The 22467-nt window shown below is 40.4% G+C and overlaps 1 protein-coding gene and 1 pseudogene across 4 annotated transcripts in view; both read right to left on the reverse strand.

Moving 5' to 3' along the window:
* The window catches only part of Cnot6l (CCR4-NOT transcription complex subunit 6 like), an 88172-nt gene extending 66178 nt beyond the window's left edge, over positions 1–21994 (reverse strand). The window contains exon 1 of one of the 4 annotated variants that reach the window (XM_040747446.1): positions 21948–21994. Coding sequence is in view for 1 of the 4 variants with exons in the window: in XM_040747445.1 (XP_040603379.1) it covers positions 19557–19561 (5 nt within the window). In the remaining 3 variants the exon portion in view is untranslated. Of the gene's footprint in view, positions 1–19209; positions 19229–19556; positions 19663–19821; positions 19915–21947 lie in introns of those variants that run through there. The other 3 variants (XM_040747448.1, XM_040747445.1, XM_040747447.1) reach the window with 3 other exon arrangements.
* On the reverse strand, positions 4679–4855 carry LOC121141053 (annotated as a pseudogene).
* Positions 21995–22467: the final 473 nt, after the last annotated feature.

Below are 22467 nucleotides of genomic sequence, written 5' to 3' on the forward strand. Positions count from 1 at the left end.
GAGTTGGAGGCCAGCTACAGAACAAATGCCAGGACAGGCGCCAAAGCTACATGGAGAAATCCTGTCTCGAAAAACCAAACAAAATTTATATAACAGTAAGTATTAAGCAAAGCACACATGATATGTCTATTATGTATCAACCACATAATACATAATCCTTATCCACAGTAAGGATGGATGAAAAGCATGTTTGCATGTTTCATTTATGTATCATTTTTATAAAACTTAACAGGAAGGGGATATAATTAATGACATTCAGTTTATTGGTTAGATTTTTTTTTAACGAGCTTTACACACACTAGATAGTGTCATCTGAAAAGAGGACACCTCAGCTGAGAAAATACCTCTGGTTGGTTTTTGTGAACTTGACAGAAACCTAGACATATCTAGGATGAGGAAATCTTAATTGAGATTTAAAATGCCTCCTTATTAAGACTGTCCTATAAGCTTGGAGGTCATTTTCTTAATAATAATTGATGTAGGAAGGTCCAACCCACTGTGAGCAGTTCTTTCTTAAGAGAGCTGATTACTAACAAGTTATGCACACAGAAAAGCATCCCACTAAATCCACTGCTGGTACAATCTGGAAAACGGGCAAACACATTCTTCAGAAATAGTAACATCTCTGCTTCTATAAACAAAGTCAACCATAAATTATATTCAGACACCATACAGACATTTGGCCCAACATGTTTATTAAACAGAGAAGAACGAACCAAAAATCTGAAAAACCCGAACCAAAAACAAACAAAAAACCCAATTCATACAAAATCCTCGTTTTCCTTCCAATTTCAGGCTTTGTCTCAGATCATATATAAAATCAATGACTTAATACTTCACAAAATTTTGTTTAGATAAACAATTACCTATGGTAGGTGTAGTAACACATGCCTTTAATCTCAGCACTCAGGAAGCAGAAGCAGATGAATGTCTGTATATTCAAAGCTATCCTGTGCTATATACCGAGTTCTAGGTCAGGCAGGACCACATAATAAAACCCTGCCTTAAAACAAAACAACAATCACTTATATAAATGAAAAAAAAATTTAAAAAACTAATTTAAGTTACTATTTGTTTTGATTCCTAGAAAGCAGTTATAAAAACCAAAAGTTTAACTAGTAAATCCTTTTCATTATGCATAACCTTTTATCACTTTAGTTTTCTGATAAAATACTTTAAATTAAACCTTGAATAAAAAATTGTAAAAATATGAAAGTCTAAAAATAATCTGTAATAATTGTCCCATATTTTTGATATGAACCAAATTATACAATGTTCCAGTGTTAGATGAAAACAATAATATATAAACATTACTTTTCTAAGAACCAAAGTATAGAACATGGGAAAGCATTATCTAAATCTGTGAGTCTCCACTACAAACAGTAGAATGAAAAATTTCCATAACCAAAATGTTCAGAATAACTTCAAACAGCACAAAGGAAAATGTTCCATATCTTATTCTGAAAGGATCCAAAGGAAAGGTAGATTCAATGCTGACTCACAACCATCCAAAACAGCACTAAACAATAAGATCAAACCTTTGGGGGAAAGAGGTCATGATTAATTTATCACCAAAATATCCATTCTACTCATACAAACCACTATCAAAAGGTAGTGCTTTGGCCTGGCGTTGGTGGCGCACGCCTTTAATCCCAGCACTAGGGAGGCAGAGGCAGGCGGATCTCTGTGAGTTCGAGGCAAGGCTGGACCTCCAAAACAGAGAAACCCTGTCTCGTAAAAACCAAAAAAAAAAAAAAAAAAAAAAGTAGTGCTTTGTACTGAATGAACAAGGGTTAAAAGGAAGAGGTAATAACTTTAAAATAGTTCCTAAAATAAATGGTTAAAAGAATAAACAACTTGAGAACTTACAAAAGCTCTCAGTGAAGAATGTTCCCATGCTATGACCCAAACTAAAAACAAAATCTGGGCACTGAAAGAGAAACCTGTATTTTATTAGGAAAAAACAAATGTATTTGCTCATTTCCTACAAACGTCCCAGAATCTTTCTCAATTTCTTTCTTTCTTTTTTTTTTTTTTTTTTTTTGGGTAGGTAGATACTCCACAAAAAACAAAACACACAAAATATGTTCTTCCCATTTTAGTCCTAGAGTATAAATGCCCCCATAACATACTCATTAAAGGTCACAGAGGAGCAAATATCTAGTTCTGCTACATATAAAAACACCCTCTAGTTCCATTAGCTAGACCATGCAAAATAGTAACAATATACACATATAACATGCTAGGAATAACAGGTAGCTATAGAGTCAAAGAATGGTACTTGTTATCAATTTTTGAAACTTAATTACACATAATCCATATCCACTATTACAACTGAGAAAATGCTACATTTTTTTCTTAAACTTTATTTTTGTTAGTTTTGACAAAAAGGCATAAAAATGTAACATTTTAGAAACATTTAGATAAAACCCATGACAGAGCTGTTTTCTTTGTACTAAAACTTTTTTTTTTTTTTTTTGGAGACAAGGGTTTCTTTGTATTGTTTTGGAGGCTGTCCTGGAACTTGCTTGTATAACAGGCTGGCTTGAACTCACAGAGATTTTCCTGCCTCTGCCTCCCAAGTGCTGGGATTAAAGGCGTGCACCACCAACGCCCAGCTGTACTAAAACATTTTTTAAAAATCAAAACCAGGGCTGTCTAAGAGACTCCCAAAACTTGCAGGCTACTGCTACTGTCCTTGGTAACTCCAGGAAGGCAGAAGATAAAGTCCCTACTGTTGAAGGCACCATGTACTTCAGAAACAGGGCCCATATACCCAGAGTTGGAACCACCTGTGTTGGGGAAGTCCTGTTATTTGCCTGCTATTTGTTAATAAAGCACTGTCTGGCCAATAGGAATCTAGATAGGAGGGACTAGGAGTCCAGGAGAACTCTGGGAAGGAGAAATACAAGAGAGTCAACATGTAACGCCATGGGGGTAGGAAGCCCGGAACCATTCTCCGGTAAGAGAAATACTTAGATTAACAATTATGGGGTAAATACTTAAGTCAAAGCTAGCCAGTAAGAAACAAGCAAGGCCAACAGCTTCATAATTAATACAGCGTCTTGTGTGTTATTTGGGGACTACAATGTGGGAGAGCCCAGGCAACCAGCGGGTGATATACCAAAGCTGCTAGCAAGATAAAGCTTCTCTTAACACACCTGAATGTCCACTTCCAGTGGAGTAGCTTTCATAGTACCAAAAGGCGCCATGCAAGCTTCTACCCAGTTATGATGCCTATGAACTATGTCAATGACCTGGTACTGAAAATCTAACTTCTCAGTGCTAGTGAAATTATGGTTCCTAGGGAAGAATCTACAATTACCAATCTACTAAACCAGCATAATCCCTAATAACCAACAAAGTTATCCTTATACCCACAGATAAGTACAGTCTCCAGCCCCCACCAAGGAAACTTCTTGCAACAGAAACCACTGCAGAAAAACACAATTAATCAATATGCGGAATTTTGCAGCTCAGTATCAATGGATTCATCTACAAGACACTCCCACACCTAAGGCTCAGATAACAATGCAGAAGAGATGATAGAATGACTGTAAGCATCAGAGGATCAGAGACTTGGCTGTAAAACTGTGTAGTAACATCAGAAACTATAATTGTTGGTCTCACCAATGTGACTGCCCAAATATGAACTAAAAAAGATACCAACAAACATGCCAAACTAGACTAAGCCCATAAGTCCTCAACTGTACACAAAGAACTACACCGAGTAAAACTGGGAGCAGGAGAGGCGGCCTCCCCAGGAAAGATTACACCCATTGGTTGTCCAGTGCCAAATAGTCAGCCATGAAAACATACAAGTGATACTATGTAAACCAAACAGATTATGTTTAGGAATATGTATGTATATAAAAATACATATATTATGCAATAATAATTCATGAAAAAAGAGGCAATGAATCTGAAAGAGAATGGGGGAAGGACTGAAGGGAAAGGGGGAAATGTAATTAAATTACAATCTCAAAAATAAATAAAATTTAAAACCTTACTGTCTTGGAACTATGACAAATATAAACATCCTTCTATTTCCTGTTTCTTTACAAAATACTTTTTAATTCTCCACAAAGGAAATATAAAACTTTTTTTAAAAAAATCAATGTAATATAATAATGTATATAAATATCATAAAGTAACTATTGAGAACTAAATCTGAATTGAGTAATTATTAAATCAGGTAGATGATTGTAAGTACATTACAAACACAATAAAAATTACCTAAATTTTTGTATATGCTACACTCTATGTATACTACACAGCTTAATTTAGCCCATATCCTATTAAATTGTGACTATTGAAAAATGTTTGTGGCTTAATTACTAAATGAAGATTTTTTTTTCAATCAGTACTAATCCCAAATGACTTTCCTAGTTTTGAAAGCTGAGGATCACATGAAACTCCCTCTTATCTTCTGGACCAAATTTCAAGTAGGACAAAGAAAGATGGGGTTTATGACTTAGAAGGAGAAGAAAACATGGTAAATGCCCAGTACATGTCTAAATAGCCTGATCTGTATGTACTCTCATGTTTCATTTCACTAAAACTATGAATTACATATTAACTATCAATTTACAGATAAGGAAATTGAGATACAGAAAAGCTGTGAAACATCCAATACTCCACAGATCATGAGTAAGCAGAATTTCTTTTAAGTCCCCCAACACAGTGCACTATTCTTGCAATACCAGGTCTATACATGTAAAGAATGTATAGCATGTTCCTATTCTATCTACTTCAAAAAGTACATATATTGTTCTTGAAGAGATAAATATATCAGAGAGCAAATTGGTAAGAACAAATACTACACCTGATCTTGGCCAAAAGCCCAAGAGGCAATTAATTGGAATTTAAACAATAAGTGCTAGAGATATGGTTCAGGAATAATACTTGCCTAGCCTACAATTTGATCCTTAACATAGGTAAAAAAAACAAACTCACAACTATGAAACAAAAGTTAAGTCTAACTATACAACCTAAGCTCTGACTAAGTCATGCCAAGTTTAGTTCTGTACATTCCTAGAAAAATAAACAGAATAAGAATTTTACAGACTTAGTGTACAGAACTTTTCAGCAAGGCAAATACCATTAGAATTATTACAAATGAGTCAGGTTTGGTGACACACACATTTAATTCTAGTATTCAGGAGGCAGAGGCAGACAGACCTCTGAGTCCAAGGGTTTCAGTTAAGCCAAGCTTATATGGTAAGACCCTGTCTTTAAAAAAAAAAAGTTTAATATTGATAAAGCAAAGAAAAAGGTCAAAAGACAAAAGACAACTCCAGAAACTATAAAAAGTCTCTAGATAAGGGGCAGTACAGAAGAATCCAAAAAAAAAAATCACTAGCCAAAACAACTATTTTAAAACATATGTGACAGTTCTCAGAATGGCAATGATTAATAACATGAATAAGTGTTTGGAGAAACAGCATCTTTTTTTCAATTGGTGATTTTTTTTTTCAGTGTTGTGAACAGAACTCCAGACCTCATGCATGCTAAGTGTCAATCACTCTACCACAGAGCTATGTGTTTTCAGTTCCTAACCCCCTGGTAGCAAAATTTTACACATTTCTAAGGAGTAATCCAACAATATTTAACCAATTATATAATTATTTAATTCTGCAAGTCCACTTGTAGAAACTTATCCTTTAAAAAAAAGTATTCAAGGGCTGGAGAAATGGCTTAGATGTTAAGAGCACAGGTAGTTCTTCCAGAGGTCCTGAGTTCAATTCCTAACAACCACATGGTGACTCAAGCATCTGTAATGAGATCTGGTGACCTCTTCTGTCGTACAGACATACATGCAAGTAGAACATTGTATGTATAATAAATAAATAAATCTTAAATTTAAAAAAAAGCATTCAATATGGGAGCTTCGGAGGTGACTGAAAAGAAAGCTTGCTAGAAAAGCACAAGGGTCTGAGTTCAGGGCCAGCACCTATGTGGGCTCTAGAAGTGTGACATCCCAACACTCTGACCTCCACATACATCAACTGAGTATCCCCAGACAAAAGCATTCAAAGACATTTTATACATTTTCACTTTGTTTTGATAACCATCAAAAAAATCTATAACTCAATTATCAGCTATCAGGAGACTGACTAAATCAATAAAGTAGATTAAAGTGAAGCCACTAAAAATCATGACTTTTAGAAACATAAAAATATCAATTACTCACAAACTCAAAAAGAGAATTACCGTATTTATTACCCAGCAATTTCATTCTTAGTTATATACTCTAGAAGAATTAAAACGATACCCCAACAAAAATCTAGACACTAATATTACAGCAAAATTATTCAGAATAGCCAAGAATATCCCTGTACAAACAAGGGCATTTTATTTAACCATAACAAAGAACGAAGACTAGGCATGTAGCTCAGTTGTACAAAGATTGCCCAGTAAATACAAAGTCCTGGATTTGACCCCCAGTACTGCATAAACTAAGTATAGTCATACACATATCTGTACTGGCTCAAACTGAGTATAGTTATACACATGTCTGTACTGGCAATACATGGAAAGTGGGGGCAGGAGGATACAGTTTGAGTTATCCTTGGCTACATCCTATACAACATTCATGGCATCTTGGAAACTAGCTTGTAACAGGAGACCCTGCTTCAAAGTAAAAAAAAAAAAAAAAAAAAAGTATTATTACATGTTATCAAACGGCTTATTCTTGAAGCACTCATTATGCTAAATGAAAGAAGCCTGACAGAAAAGGCCATGTATATGACTTTGCTTTCATTAAATGACTAGAACAGACAATCCATAAAACCCTAAATACTAATCCCAGCACTCAGGAGGCAGATGCAGACAGTTCTCTCTAAGTTTGAAAGCTGGTTCAAAACAAAGCTTCCCCCCCCCAACAACAAGAACAACCAGAAAGTAGTGTACCTGCAAGCACAAAGGGGAATTAGAGCTGATATTTGATGGATATGCTATACATAGATGATAAAGGGGATATACTAAAATCATTGAGGTACACTTTAAAGTAGGAATTTAGGGTTTGTAATGTGGCACACAAATTTTTAATGCTACAAGAATGTGAAAGCATAAAATATTCCTGTGGATAAAAAAAATCAAGGTGATGTATTTTAATTAAGAAACAGCATATACAATATGATTCTACTTTTATTTATATGTAAAATGTGTGGATATGTAAAATATTGCTCAGAAATAATTCTATATACTACACTAACAGTCTTAATTATTATGAGATTAAAATAATGAGGACTTATTATCCCCTTTAATATCAATTAGTTTTTCTTTTTAAAAGAGCACATATTACTTTCAAAAAGACAAAAAGTAATACCATTTGTAAAGAAAAGTAAGTAACTTAGACAAAAAACACAAACTGGCGAGAACCCAGTAGATTGTTAACCTGGGGTCCATGGGTATCAGGGAATCTGTGAATTTGTATAGGAAGAAATTGTATCAGTTTTCATATAGACCTAGACAACCTACATAGTGGTGATAGTGGCAATTATGACTTTTGGCAAAAACAGAACTTAATGTTCATTTCACAATATAATTATTACAAAAAAAATCTCAGAATATTTTCACTACTTTACAATTATGGTCGTCATTAGACTCACTGCTAGATCTTACTTAAATACACTAATTTTTATATCACATATTTATTTTATTTTGGTATTTCAATGTATAGTTTTATTTCATTAGGGATTTTTAGGAAAAGAGATCATTTTGTTTTACTTTTTAAGACAGGTGTCATGTATCACAGAGTATCCCTTAACTCACTAAGTAGCCAGGGAATCTAGAACTTCTGATTCTCTTGCCTCCATCTCCAAAGTACTGGGATTACAAGTATGTGCCACTACATCCAACTGTATGTGATAACAGGACAGAACCAAGAAAGGGTAAGTTATGCTAAGGTGCACTCACTCTACCAAATGAGTTAAACACTCAGCCAAACAGGTTCTTTTACAATCCAATTCATTTTTTAAATTTACCTTCAATTATTACACAAAAGAACCACAGTCTTCTCCAGGTTACCAACTGTATTCTCAGAACCCAGCAAAAGTTAAGAACCTATCAAGTCTGAAGGACAGGAAGTCAATACTGAATATAATCAGTCAAGAACTAAGAAGGGTCGAAATTCAGGAAACAATGCCAATCATTTCAGCAGAGATCACACCAACCTATTTCTCTAACATTGCTTTTTTCTTTTAAAGATGAGAATTCACTATATAGCCCTGGCTGGCCTGAATGGAACTCAGTGTATTAATTAGGCTGGGTTCAAACTCAGAGATCTAGATGTTCTGCTTCTCAAATGCTGAGATTAAAGGCTTGTGTCACCACGTACACAAAATTCTTAATTCCCTTCCCCAAACTAACTTTCAGCATATTCTCATTTGCTCTGCGTTTTCTCCTTCATATAACCAATGTGCCTTGGAAGCTTTCTTTTTTCATCCCAACATGAATCTATTTTATAAGTACCTTAAGAATTCATACACTGTTTTGATTATATCTACACCACCACTTTAAACCTACTTCTTTTTTTTTTTTGGTTTTTCGAGACAGGGTTTCTCTGTGACTTTGGAGGCTGTCCTGGAACTCACTCTGTAGACCAGGCTAGCCTGGAACTCACAGAGATCCGCCTGCCTCTGCCTCCCGAGTGCTGGGATTAAAGGCGTGCGACACCAACGCCCAGCTTAAACCTACTTCTTGACTTAACCATTTGTATTTTAATTCTAAATCTTAAAAGAAATTTCTCACTTCAACAGATTCCTCTTGTCTACCAGATTAATATTTTAACTTAAAATTTTAATTTCCAGATAATTTCCACACATGTGTAGTATACTTAGATCATTTCTACTCTCTCCACCCCAACTCCTCCCATGTCCAACTCCTCCATTCATGTACCCTCAAGTCCCTCCCAAATTCAAAACTTATCACTTACATCATTTAGTGTTGCTCATATGAACATGTGTTTCAGGCTGATCACTTGGAATTGGTTATCAAAGGACTTGTCACTGGATAAAGCTTACTCTCCCTCTCTGAGCCAGAGCACCCCAAGCCCCGCATGCAGGAAGGGATATTGTAAGATTAACCTATCCACACTGGCATGTCGAATGGTATTGTCATTATGCAGGTCTTGTTTAGGCAACCATATTGTTGAGATTTCATGGTTCAACTTCCCTGTCATATCTTTGCAGCAGGCAATCTGGTTCTCTGGCTCTTATCTTTCTGACCCCTCTTCCACGATTTTCCCTGAGCCTTAGGTTTAGGGGTTGCATTGAAGATGTGCCAAATGGGGTTAGGCATTTCACAGTCAGTTATTTTTTGCATTATGATCATCTGTGGCTCTCTGCAGTGGGCCTCCATCTGTTGCAAAAACAAGCTTCTTTGTTGAAGGATGAAAGCTACACCTACCAGACTGAACTGGTACTCAGGCTGCTCTATCAAGGAAGGCCTTCTTCAAATGTCCAGGTTAGTGGGTTTGGTTTTTTGTTGTTGTTGTTTTGGGTTTTTGTTTGTTTGCTTGTTTGTTTTTGTTTGATTTTTTGAGACAAGGTTTCTCTGTGTAACAGCACTGGCTGTCCTGGAACTCACTCTATAGACCAGGCTGGCCTATAACTCACAAAGATCCACCTGCTTCTGCCTTTTGAGTGCTGTGATTAAAGGCATGTGCCACCAATGCCGGGTCCAGGTGAGTATTCTTAAAAAAAAATTTCAGAAATCAGGTGTTCACCTATCCTAAGACCCAGGTTCCATCCCTACCAGTTTCAAAAAGAGTAAACTTTAAACTTCTATCAACCTGCTCAAAACCATCCAATGGTTCCCAACGTCTTTAATAGTATAAATAAGAAATTTTGGAGCTACACAGTATCTACCAATAAAAGTAAGAGTGGTTAACTAATGAATTCTTCTAAAATAAAGTCATATTACAACTTACAATTTGTTGTCAGTAAAAGACTTCAATTTGTGTATTTTAAAAATACTTCTGCTTTACAGTTGACATCTATGTCAATGACATAAAGACAAAACTAATATCCCTTATGTTGGCACAGTTCTCACTCAGAATCATGCTTTAATTTGCCCTATTAACTTCGTGTTTCTATTCAAGTCATGGAAGTTAACCAGAAGTTAAACTGGTTTTCCAAAAACGTAACATCTATAACTATATATCTGTTCATGTAATTTCCACTGCTTACAATGGCACTTACAGATTTAATACACATTTCCTAAGTTCTTACTATACATGATCCCTATTATGCTTTAAATACTTGATCCTTAAGGATAATGTATACATCATCTGTACTCTTCTAAATGACATACTCTAGAAGGAAAGTCAAGACATAAACCAGGTAATTATAACACCCTATGACGAATTTTATCAAAGAGGAACACAGAAGATTCTAAAAGCACAAAAGAAAAGTCATAAAGCAAAGCCTGTAAGTGTCAGATACAGTTTCCCAGATTAAGTAGTCACCTGAGGTGAATTATTAAAGACGTCAGTAAAAGGTATTGTAGGCACATTTAAAGCACAGATCAAACTGTAAGTCACTCACTGTGGCTAAGCTAGGGAATATTTGGGAGGAAAGAGTAATAAATAATAAAACTAGAGAGGTAAGCAAAGGAAAGATCTTGATAGGCCTTCCTTATAATGCTATGAAATGTGCATCTTATTCTGGGAGACTAGGCAACAGGAAAACATCCTGGAAGGCACAAATGTTAGGAATTCAACAACCTAATTGTCCATCTTTCACTTAACATGTGACCTTCATGAAATCTGTTAGATTTCACAATTCTCAAATATACAACAGGAATTAATATCAATTTCACCAATACTATAGTAAGAAATGATTATTTCATTTAAATCTAGTATAGAGATAGTAAACTGTTTACACCCTTACTTAATGGTAATTTTTATTTATCTTTGTTTTTTGGGACAGGGTTTCTCCGTGTAACCCTGGCTGTCCTGAAATTGATTCCGCAGGCCAGGCTGGCCTGGAACTCAAGATATTTACCTGCCTCTGCCTCCTGAGTACTGAGATTAAAGGCATACACTACCACCACCCAGCTAATTTTTATACCTCTAAGTAATAATTAAACAAAAGTTTTAGCTGGATATGTGTAGGAGTGAACCCCACAAAGCTACCCGCCCAACAGGGCGGGGTCAAGGTAGAGATAAAAGGTAGTGAAAGGAAAAGGGGTCTCTCTCTTTTTTCTCCTGGAAGCCAGCCACGCTTCTAACTCCTGGTATGTGCGACTCTCTCTCTCCCTGATAAATAAATATATTGTTTTTCCCTATATAGCCTCGATTATCGCTATAGATATGGTGGCTCACATCCATAATTCCAATACTAGATAGACTGAGGTAGAAGTATCTTAAGTTATAGGCTAGCCTAGGCTTTAAAGTAAAATCTTGCCTCAAATGAAATATGAAATATGAAAATTTATGACAACAAAAATAGATTATGCAACAAAGATATTACGTGACCCACAAAATCAAAATATTTACATCTTTACTGAAAGTTTATTGACTCAATCTAGCACATAGTGTATAACTAGAACATACTATTATTATAACTGAAACGTTTTAAGTATGAAATAGAAGATACAATGAAATTTACAAAAATCTGTCTGATGATAAAGGAACAAAAGGAATGTCAGAAAATAATTTTAAAAAATGTTGCTCTAACCTATTTTCTTGCTTTCCTTTCATTTCATCATAAGTGGGGGGAAACATTTCTACCTCTGTTTACTCATCCCTGTAAGTTAAAACCTATTATGTACTCTGTAACAGTACTAAATGTTACTATCAGATAAATACTTACTTGTTTGCTATAACCAGACTTAAATGGCCTATTCATGGAAAAATAAGCACCCTGGAGTCAAACATGTCCCACTGTAATCAGGAATGTTAAATAACTTGCAGGTTTATGAATAGTAAGCTGCAATAGCTAGCATATACTGAAATTATAGCTGTTATTGCAGATCCATTAGGTATCATCCTAAACATTGAAAATCAATCATTTAATCATTATTCAACTGTGAGGTAAGTGCTATTACTATCTTCTTATCACAGGTGAAGAAACCGAAACACAGAGAAACTAGATGAATTTCTGACAGCTACAACATGGAAGGTTGAAGGTTTGAATTCTTAAGAATCATACTGTCTATGTTATAGTATTTTCAGAAAGATTAGTTTAGATTGCAAGTATAAATAAAGGCTATGGGGATGAATTTTTCAGTTCTTGGTACTTAGTAATCTAAAGTATTAGTTCTATTCCACAGTAAAGACTTGATCCAAGGGGGGGGGGGGTAGGCTGACTATTTTTAAACTTGGTGGTAGGACACAGATAGCATGCTCAGCACCATAGGTTCAACTTCAACATCACATATCCTTATTATACACAAAACACTGTACTTTAAATGTCTTAATTTCCTAGAACCCTAAGTTCAATAGCTTATAGCCATTAAAAATTAATATATATGCACTAATTGGTTAGGTATGGGTTTACTGGTTTTGTTCTCCCATTTTAAGATTGTGTTCTTTAAAAACGGGGTCTTTCTATACTAGCAGAAACTTATGTTGACACTCTCTTGCCATAGTCCTACAAGTGCTGAAGTCACCAAGCCCAGTTTAGTGGTTTGAATAAGAATGGCCCCCATAGGCTAATGTATTTGAGTGTTTGTTTCTCAGACTGTTTGGGAAGGGCTAGGGGTGTGGCCTTGTTGGAGGAGGTGTGTTGAGGCTTCAAACCATCCCCAGTTGGTGTTCTCTCTCTACCTCCAACTTGCAGATCAGCAAGCTCCCAGCTACTGCTCCAGTGCCGTGCCTGCCTGTCTGTCTGATATTATGCTCCCTGCCATGATGGTTATAGACTCTTCCTTGATAAATATAAGCAAGCCCTCAATTAAACACTTTCTCTTTTAAGTAGCCTTGAACATAGTGTTTCTTCACAGTAATCAAATAGCAAACTAAGATACCCAGTTAGATAACACTTTTCCTGCTCCGAAGTCTTCAAACCTGAAACAATTTTACAGTTTCAAGGTTTATTCTTATGGTTTGAATCTGGAGTGCCCTCTTCAGGCTCTGCATTAAAGGCTTGGTTAGCAGCTAATGGGCTCCAGAGAGGTAGATGCATCATTAGTGCTTTCAACTTATCGGTAGAGTAATCTACTAACAGACTCATGATTTGATGGCATTACTGGGAGGGAAATAGTAGAAATTACAAATAGCCCAAGTGAAGGAAGTGGGTCACTGAGGGCATGCCTTGTAAGAATATGTCTTGTCCCCATCCCATCCCTGCTTTCTAGATACCATAAAGTGAACAGCTTTTCTCTCTCTGCCTTGGCATGGTCCAAAAATTACAGCGCCAGCAAACTATGTACTGAAACCTTTGAAATTAATAAGCTAAAATAAATCTTCCCTCCTTTGTTTCACTTGGTTGTTTTGTCATAGTAACAAAAAGTGCCTAGCAGTTTCCATTCTGTACAGAAATCACTATTTTTTCATAAATTTACACATAGATGTTGCATTAAATATGAACCTACAGCATAAACACTGTAGGTTATTTAGGAGATTTTTGTTCTATTAACATGATTAGGAAGTAACAGACATATAGGCACAGGTCTCCATAAGCTTTGCAAAGTCTCTTACATTTTTCATTCTCTTTAGACTAGGTATATTAACTGGTACGGAATAGGTCCTTGAACAAGGCTTTTAATTTTCAAGATGCAAAACATTAGAAATATTTACCATGAGGAAGCTAACCAAACTACTCAAAAATTGACCTCAGAGGGGAGGAAGGCAAAATGAGGGAGAAGGAAGAGTGGACAGAGAAGGAGAAAAGAAGGAATAAAAAGAGAAAAGGAGTGAGGAAGGGAGGAAAGGGAAAGGAGAACCGAGAACCATAACCAAGATAAAGCATACTCAGAGATACATAGCCAAGTTCTTGGAGGGAAAATAAGTAAAAATGAGTCAGGGCAACGAAAGACTACACTAAGATTAAATTAAAATTGAAGTTGTCCAGAGATAAAATCTATTTCATGTGCAATTAGTAAAGCAAAGATGTAGTATTTTCATTGTGAAACATGGAACATGGGTTAATAATTACATTTTTGTTGTTATTGCTGGATTGACTCACATATATTATTATAGATTACAAAATTAAAAGGAAACAACATGTCAAGGTTCCCCTAAATGTTTCTTTAAAGTATAAAATAGTAAAAGAATTTTTAAAAGAAAAAGTTCTGTGAAATTAAAGCCCAGAAACTGAAATTCAGAGTTCTGGCTCACAGATCCAACTGCTTTCAAAATACAAGAAACAAATCAAACAGCCAGAACCCAGTAAACCACAATGACTATCAATTATTGCACAGTAAAGAACATGCCTACCAAATGCAACCAAATTTGAAAGTTCTCATAAAACTGCAAAGCTTCAAATACTTGGTAAAATTCACTTGCCATTCAAGCTTTCCACAGAGCGTGTTCCCTGTTTACTTGGGGCTCTTCCCTCCCTTTCCTACTATTTTCCCTCAAATTTTACTTTGAAGATGGAAAGCAATTCTCAAGTATTATAATTCACCTTTTAGATATAATATTACAAGTAAGTTCAATCATGTAAACTAATGCCCTAAAGCCCTTTGTAGCAAAGATAAACTGTCTTTATCCAGGGCTATTTCTCACATTCATTATATTTAAATAATGTTATATGACAAATTCTTGTCAATGAAATTTGGGGAATTGTCCCCTTCAGTTCTTAAGAAATGTTCTGTGAGACAGAAACAAAATCCCAAGAGTCCATGAATGGAGGAGTCACAAAATATAAGGTGCTCCAAATAGGTCACCACAGAGAAGATAATCATGATAACCAGGACATGCAAACTTCTGCATGATAAGGCACTAAAAGTGTGTGGTAAAGTTATTTCCATAATTGGCATTAGCAGTAAAGACAGAAATTCCTAAATATTTTAATCCCTCTTAATGAAAGGTGTTTATAATGAACATTCTAGAAAGACTGCTTACAGCTCCTTTAGATAACAGTACATCTCAAAATCTAAAAAATATTCCACCTTGACTTTGTTATAATTTCTTTAAACAAAAAGGATGAGTATTTCCACTGCTAAAAATAAACTATCCAAATACTTGGCTTTTGTTTGTTTGGAGTAGAGGGGCTGCCTTTTTTGTTTTGGGAGAGCGGTGGTTTGGTTTGGTTTGGTTTAGCTGACAGAGTCTCAATATGAGGCTGGGACTGACCTAACTACAGGGTTCTGCCTCTGCCTCTGCCTCACAAGGGCTGGGATTACAGGCCTGTACCAGCAAGCTGAAGAAGAGGATGTGGAGAAATAGGAATCCCTACTTACTGCTGATGGGAGTGTAAACTAGTACAGCCAGTACAGACTACCTCGAAAAGTTAAAAACAGCACTACCTACCATATGACCCAGCTTTATCACCCCTGTATATACAATCAAGACTTTATATCCTATGACAGTGATAAACATGCACACTCATATTTACTGATGCTATATTCATGATAGCAAGGAAATGGAATCAGTCTAGATGCCATGATAACAAGGAAAATGGAATCAGCCTAGATGCCCATAATGAAAATGTGGTATACATACACAATGAAATTTTACTCAGCTGTAAAGAAAAATTAAACTTGCAAGGAAATGGGTAGCCTGGAAAGCATTATATTAAGCCAACTGACTCAAATGCAGAAAGACAAAATGTTCTGTCTTCATATGTATATAAGTGGGAATAAATGTAGGTAAAACCTACAATACTAGGATGGATTTCAAGAAAGAGTAAAGCCGGGCAGTGGTGGCGCACGCCTTTAATCCCAGCACTCGGGAGGCAGAGGCAGGTGGATCTCTGTGAGTTCGAGGCCAGGCTGGACTGATAGCCTCCAAAAGAATACAGAGAAACCCTGTCTCATAAAAACCAAAAAAAAAAAAAAAAGAAAGAAAGAGTAAAGAGATTATGAGGAGGTAGGGGAAGGGCAAAAGGACATATGATATAAAACCAGACGGAGATGTAGGATAGAAACAAAGAGGGTTAAAGGGTAGGAGAGATAAGATGGAACTCAAAACAATTTTTTTTGAAAATGCCACAGTGAATACCTAACACTCTGTATGCTAAATTTTCAGAGAAATCAAAATATATTTTGCCTTCTAACAGTCATCTCTATAAACACACATGTATGTATGTGCATGTATGTAATTTTTCACTGGTTGTTTATATATTAAAACTTTCACTGGATATTTTGAAATTTGAGAAAATATCCTAGGATCATTGCTGTTAAAACAAAGAAAATCTAACTAGGGAAACATGTTTTTAAGGATAATATTTTTAATTTTTAACTGTAAGGTCTGTATATAGTGCACATGTATATAGGTGCCCTCTGAAGCCAGAAGACTATGAGACCCCACAGAGCTGGCATTCAGTTAGTTGTCAGCTGCCTGACATGGGTGCTAAGAGCCCAACTCTGGTCCTTTGTGAGAGTATTATGCTCTCTCAATGACTCAACCACCTCTCCAATCTCAAAGCTGGTATTTTTAATGAGACATCAACTGAGCTCTCAATGGCATTATTCCCACATTCCCACAGCTGTCTTTATCCCATCCCCAAAAAGGAAATGAGGGGAAAAAAACAAAAACCTCTTAAATTAAAACCAAGAGAAATGGCAACTGCCTATAACTGCAGTAGGGAGGCAGAGACAGGAGAATGCTAAGTATGAGGTAAGCCTACACCACAGGGCAAGCCTCTCAAATTTTAAAAAGCAAGTAATCTTAAAAATTGTCTTTCTTTTCCACTTCACAGAGGGCTACTCTCTTAGCCTAGACGCACTGGGCAGGGTCTAGGCCCTGCTCCAAAAGATATGACAACTTTGAGGATCCCCCCATGGGAGGCCTCACCCTTCCAGGGAGCAGAAAGGGGATAGGGGGGACAGAGAGAAGGGGAGAGAGCTGGGAATGACATGTAAAACAAGCTTGTTTCTAATTTAAATTTTAAAAATTATCATTCTTTTAACTTCTCCTACCTTTGCTTTATACACCTCACCATTATGGTTTTCCAAAATCACAAATTAAAATTAAATTTAAAAAACTTAAAATTCAATGAATAATGCCTTTATTACTCTCTGCAAAACAATGAAAATAGCAAATTATCATAAGATGGTAGGAAAGCTTTGCTTCCACTAAGAAAGCTACTCCTAAAGGTTTTATTTACCAAAATCAGTCAACATAAACTATAAGAATTAAATAGCACTTTTATGACAACTCTTTGTAACTGTACATAAATTCTAGTTCTTTGATCCATTTTAATGTTTGATGTATTCAAACAGGTACAGAACTTAGAATCCCCAGGGGATATGTTACAAAATTCCTAAGTAATGAAACTAAGAGACTACTCAAAAACAATAAATATATCAAATACAGCTATTTTTTATAAACTCATATACATCGACTTTATTTCTAGGAAAAGTACATCTCACACGCTTACAAATACTTTATGTATTTCAAAGGCCTCTGAAATACTTGTTTTGCCCTTCAGTGCAGGAAACCAAACCCAGGGCTTCATACATGCAAGCTAAGTTGTACACAAAGCTACATCCCCAGCTGTATTTTCTTGATCTCTAACTCAGTTAAGCAATATTGTGTATTTGTACTTAAAAACGGTTTTCGACACTTATAATCAGAGCTGTCCGTAGCAAGCAGTACTAAAATAAAGCACCCACTGTGTGCCAAACATGTTTTCTCATCCTATTCTCATAACCTTACTGAAAAGATACCATCATCTTGATCCAGGTAAGAAAACAAATGTACAAACTCTAGATATTCTAATGAGAAAGAGAACATGAGAATGAATACACATTACACGGCCGTGGTTCTAACAGGTCTGTAAAAGTCCTTCTTCCGCCGTGCTGCACACATGAGGCTATTCTTCAGATACTGACTAGAAAACAGCTTTTTACCTCTCCTTCCCCCGCTCCTCACCTTCTCAGCGAATGACCTGCTGTTTCTTTGTGAGACCCGGTTCAGGAAAGGGCAGTCTCCGGCCCTCCACTGACCACAGCCTAAAAGCATCAAATCTGTTTTGTGACTCCACCCAGTCGAGGTCTAGCTGTGTGGGCTAACTAAATACAACTGTAAAGACAGTAAGGTAAATCGGGAAATGAAGAAGGCAGAGTGCCATGTATACACAGTTCTGAAAACGCACGGAGTCTACTGGCGGGTTTACCTTAATGTCCGCCTTGGGCTTTGGTTCTTCTAAAAGAGCTTTCCAGGAGCACAGACGCTGCTGGGTCTAGGTTTGGGAGACTTGAGGAAAATACGTTCGGTTGTACATGGCTATGGTGATGGACAACCGAGCAGCAGTAAGGCTAAACCGCGCTGTTCCGCGCTGCCACTGTGTACAAACGGCTCAGCTCAAGCCCGAGCACAATCCTGCTCAACAGTCTAAGCTACATACGCTGCCTGGGCTAACATGACAGCTCCGGTAACTTCCTCTTCCTCGCTGACCTCCTCCTCGGTTCCATGTGTCCACGCCTTTCCCTCTAGGAGGCAGGGCAGAAGCAATTTCAAATTCACAAAACCCATCCGATCCCACCAGCACCACAGGCCAAGAAGGCCACTTTCCCTTCCTGCCTCTGCCTTTCCTGGCGATCTTCCTAAAGGGTTGGGGGGGAAAATCTTACCAACGACAAAGTAATCTGCAACAACAACAACAACAAAGACCGTATTTACTCAGCCTCTCCTCGCACAGCCTTAGAGGGAGGGCGTAAAGAGGAGCTCTCAACAGCGCGTCTTCCGAGATTTACTGTTTTGATTCACTTTCCCTCGGGTTCCCACCGCCTGCCCGAGGAAGGCCTGCAGTCAGAACGCCAAAATATGCCTCCGTCTCCCCTGGGGAGCCGCGGAGGCGGCACAGGCGACCGCCACCCGCGTGTCCCGCCCCCGACCCTCACCTGGCCAGGCCCGGGGCAGCGCCCAGGGCCCGCGCGAGCACGGCGTCCCGGGAGCGTCCGGGGAGGCCGGCGGGCGAGCGGCGGGCGGGCGCGAAGACGGTTAGGCCGCGCTGCAGGCCGGCGCGCTTCCTGCCGCGGCCCCGGCCTCGGCAAGCGCGGCCCGAGCCCCCGCCGCCAGCTCGGCCGCCGCCGTGGGGGCCGCACTCCCTCCCGCGTCCGCGACGTGGGGCCCCGCCGAGCAGCTCTCACCTGCGAGGCTCCCGAGCCCCGGTCTCCGAAGCGGGAGGACCACGCCGCTCAGGGGTCCCCCGACGCCGGCCGGGCCCCCTCCCCACACGCACACGGCCGGGAACCCGCGCCCCCCGAGGCGACGCGGGCCGGCTCCCGCCGCCCGACACACGCGCGCACACACACACGCACACACACACACACGCACACCCACTCGCCGCGGGGCCGCCTCCCGCTCGCCCGCCAAAGTCCCAACTCACACACACACCCACACACGTTCGTCCCTCGCCCACCTCACTTCCCCCGGGGGGCCGCGCTCGCCCTCGCTCCACTCCGGGTCCCACTCCGAAGCACGGGAAACACTCTACCTCATTCTCCTCGGCGGGCCCAGAAGGAGCGACAGCAGCCATTTCCCCGCGGCAGGGGAAACACACACACACACACACAAACACGCGCGCCCGCGCGCGCACCAGGCCCCCACAGATGCGCCCCTCCAGACCTCAGACGCAAACACAAACACCCACGCCCGCCCGCCCGCCCGCTCGCCCCCAAGGGCCCGCGACGGCGGGAGGCCCGGCCCCGGAAGGCGAGCGCGCAGGGCCGGGAGAGCCCAGGCCCGCGCCCCCTCCTCACCTGCATTCAGCGCGCCAGGGTCCGGGCGGTGGCGGCGGCGGCGGCGGCGGGGCGGCTGCTGCTGGGGCTGCGGCGGCGGGGGAGGCGGCGGCGGCGGTGGCGGCGGGGCTGAGGGCAGTAAAGACATGCAGGCAGCCCGCCGGGGGGAGAGGCACCGGCCGGAGGGGACGCGGGGCGGGCGGGCCGGGCCGGGCCGCCTGAGGAACCACCGAGGCGGCGGAGGGCGGCCGAAGGGAGCGAAGAGCAGACGGGTCGGGAGGGGGCGGGGAGAGGGGAACGCGGGCCGCGCCGCGCCGGGCTGGGGCGACGACGACCGGGGCGCGCAGGACGAGAGGGCCCGCGGCCGCCGGAGACGGGGGCGAGCCGCTGGGGCGAGAGCCTCGCGGAGCCGGGCCTTGGCCTTCTCCTGCGCCGAGGCTGCCGCCGCTGCGGGGATTTGCTGCCGAGCCGGGTTGCTTGCCGAGGCCGGGGCCGAACCGAGAGGGAGGAGAGAGAGGAGAGACGCGAGCTTTCGGCGCCTTCGCTCTAATTCACACACGCTCACACCCCCGAGGGCCGGGGGAGAGGAGTCCGGGCGCTATCGCTTTAGAGATTAATAACAAGGTGCAGAGAGTGCGAGGAGGAGGAGGAGGAGAGATGATTGACGTGGAGGGGCTGGCGGGACTCAGTCACTCCCCAGCGCCGAGGGGTGGGGTGAGAGAAGGAAGGGGGCGGGGCTCCGGCGCCGCGCGGCGGGAGGTGCGCGTGCGCGCGGGGCGGCCAAGCCCCTGGCTCACTTCCTTCCTCGCCCGCGCTGGTGTTTTGAGAAAGGAAAAAAAAAAAAGAAAGATTTCTCCCGGATTAGGTTGAGCCGAGAAGACTTGTGAGGTTATCAGAACCTACGTGCTTACGGGCGTGCGGGAAGACACGCGGGCCCTTTGCGCGGACCCCGCACTGTTCCCTGATGCCGGCCCCACGCAGGCCGCCAGCAGAGCCCAGGGCTTTCTAGCTGGTTTAGGAGACGTCAGGTGAGGTGAGGAGACCCAGAGGACTAGTCTTCTCACACCCTCAGTGGGGTTCTTTTCCTTCTTCTTCTTTTTTAACAGGTAGCGCGTGTGAGTTGCGTGGCGGGAGGTGAATTTCAAAACCTCTGACGCTCTGCGATAACCCCGTCCTATTTTTAAGTCCTCCCTTCTCGCGATAAAATTGTATTTTGGCAGTTTGCGGCAGTTACGGAATGAAAACATTCAAGTGTAAACCAGAAATATTATTGGTTGCCGCGTGAATGGAGCCTGCTATTTTCGGTTCGGAGGGATTTATTTTTGCCACTTGAAGGTTTTTCCACCAACAGACCGAGAAACAAATTGCAATGTTCCTGAAGGCAGAACGCTTGCTGCCTTGGGTTTGCACTTAGGCTCGGCTCCCTCTGTGTTAGGTGTTTGCCGAGGTTGGTCCAGAGGCTATTACACCGTTCAACATAGTTTAGCCTCAAAAATATGTTGTCTTTGGCCCACTATAGGCACCGTATTTGGTTGCAGTTTTATCTCGGGCCCAGTTAGGGAATGTTTAAAGCCTTTATCTCCGGCGAGGGGAGAAAGGGATGTGATTAAAATGCAAATCATTTATGAAAAACTAAACTGCACTTTCATCTTGTCACCAGGAAGTGTGAATGAGTGAAAAGCCCCTCTGGGCTAAAAAGACCTACAAGCTACTTATTTTTCCATCCTGGCTAGATTTCTATTTCCCTTGCTAGCAACAGCTTCCCCCCCCCACACACACACACACATACACAACACATTTGATAAAAGGTGTTAAAATGGCCTTAATTCTGGAAGAAGTCTATTCAATCCCAACTATTTTCGTTTATACTGACAATAATTAGTACTCTTTAGCTTTGTAAACAGCAAAGCGTAACAAGTGACTTCAGGGGGCCAGGACTGTGAAACTGCCATCCCTACACCTTATTTACCATCAAATTTCTTGTCACAGACTTCCCCAAAATAGAAATACATAGCAAATGTTGAAAAGGATACACAAATAGTTCAGACTTTTAAGTCAGATAAATGTGATGCTCACATGTCCCACCCGTCTTCAGACACACCTCTAGATAAATTTCTAGCTCACACGCAGTAAGCAAGCGTACATACCAGGTGCCTTATGTTCTCTCATAGCGCCGGAGAGCCAGTCAAGCATCTACAGTCCCTATGCCTGTGTTCTTCACAGTCCTTGCAGGGGAAGCTGACACATAAACAGGAAGTTCTCAGAGAATGGGCCAAAAATGAAAGGTGACACAGATTAGTTAACAATGCCTAGAAGGACAGATGGAAAGCACTGACATTTTTACCTCAGCCATCTGACACTACCCACCACCATCAGCTGCCTAACAGTAGAAACAGAACGGGGAGAAGAGAGAGGGCCATTGTGGGTATTTAAAAAGCACTCAAACGATGAGGTTTGCTGGTCTTGAGGCTCAGGTGTACCTAGGGAAATGTTCGCCGTTGGTGTCTTAAGTTTAAATAGTATTTCACAATCATTGGGGAGGGGGTAATTGTACATTCAGAAATTAGAAGCTTTTATAAGAAGCTCCATTGGAGGTGAGGGCTGGAGAGATGGCTCAGTGACTAAGTGCTCTTTCAGAGGACTTGTTTGGTACCCAGCACCTACATG

Source organism: Mesocricetus auratus, unplaced genomic scaffold (assembly GCF_017639785.1).
Source record: "Mesocricetus auratus isolate SY011 unplaced genomic scaffold, BCM_Maur_2.0 Super-Scaffold_100006, whole genome shotgun sequence".
Classification (NCBI taxonomy): Eukaryota; Metazoa; Chordata; class Mammalia; order Rodentia; family Cricetidae; genus Mesocricetus; species Mesocricetus auratus.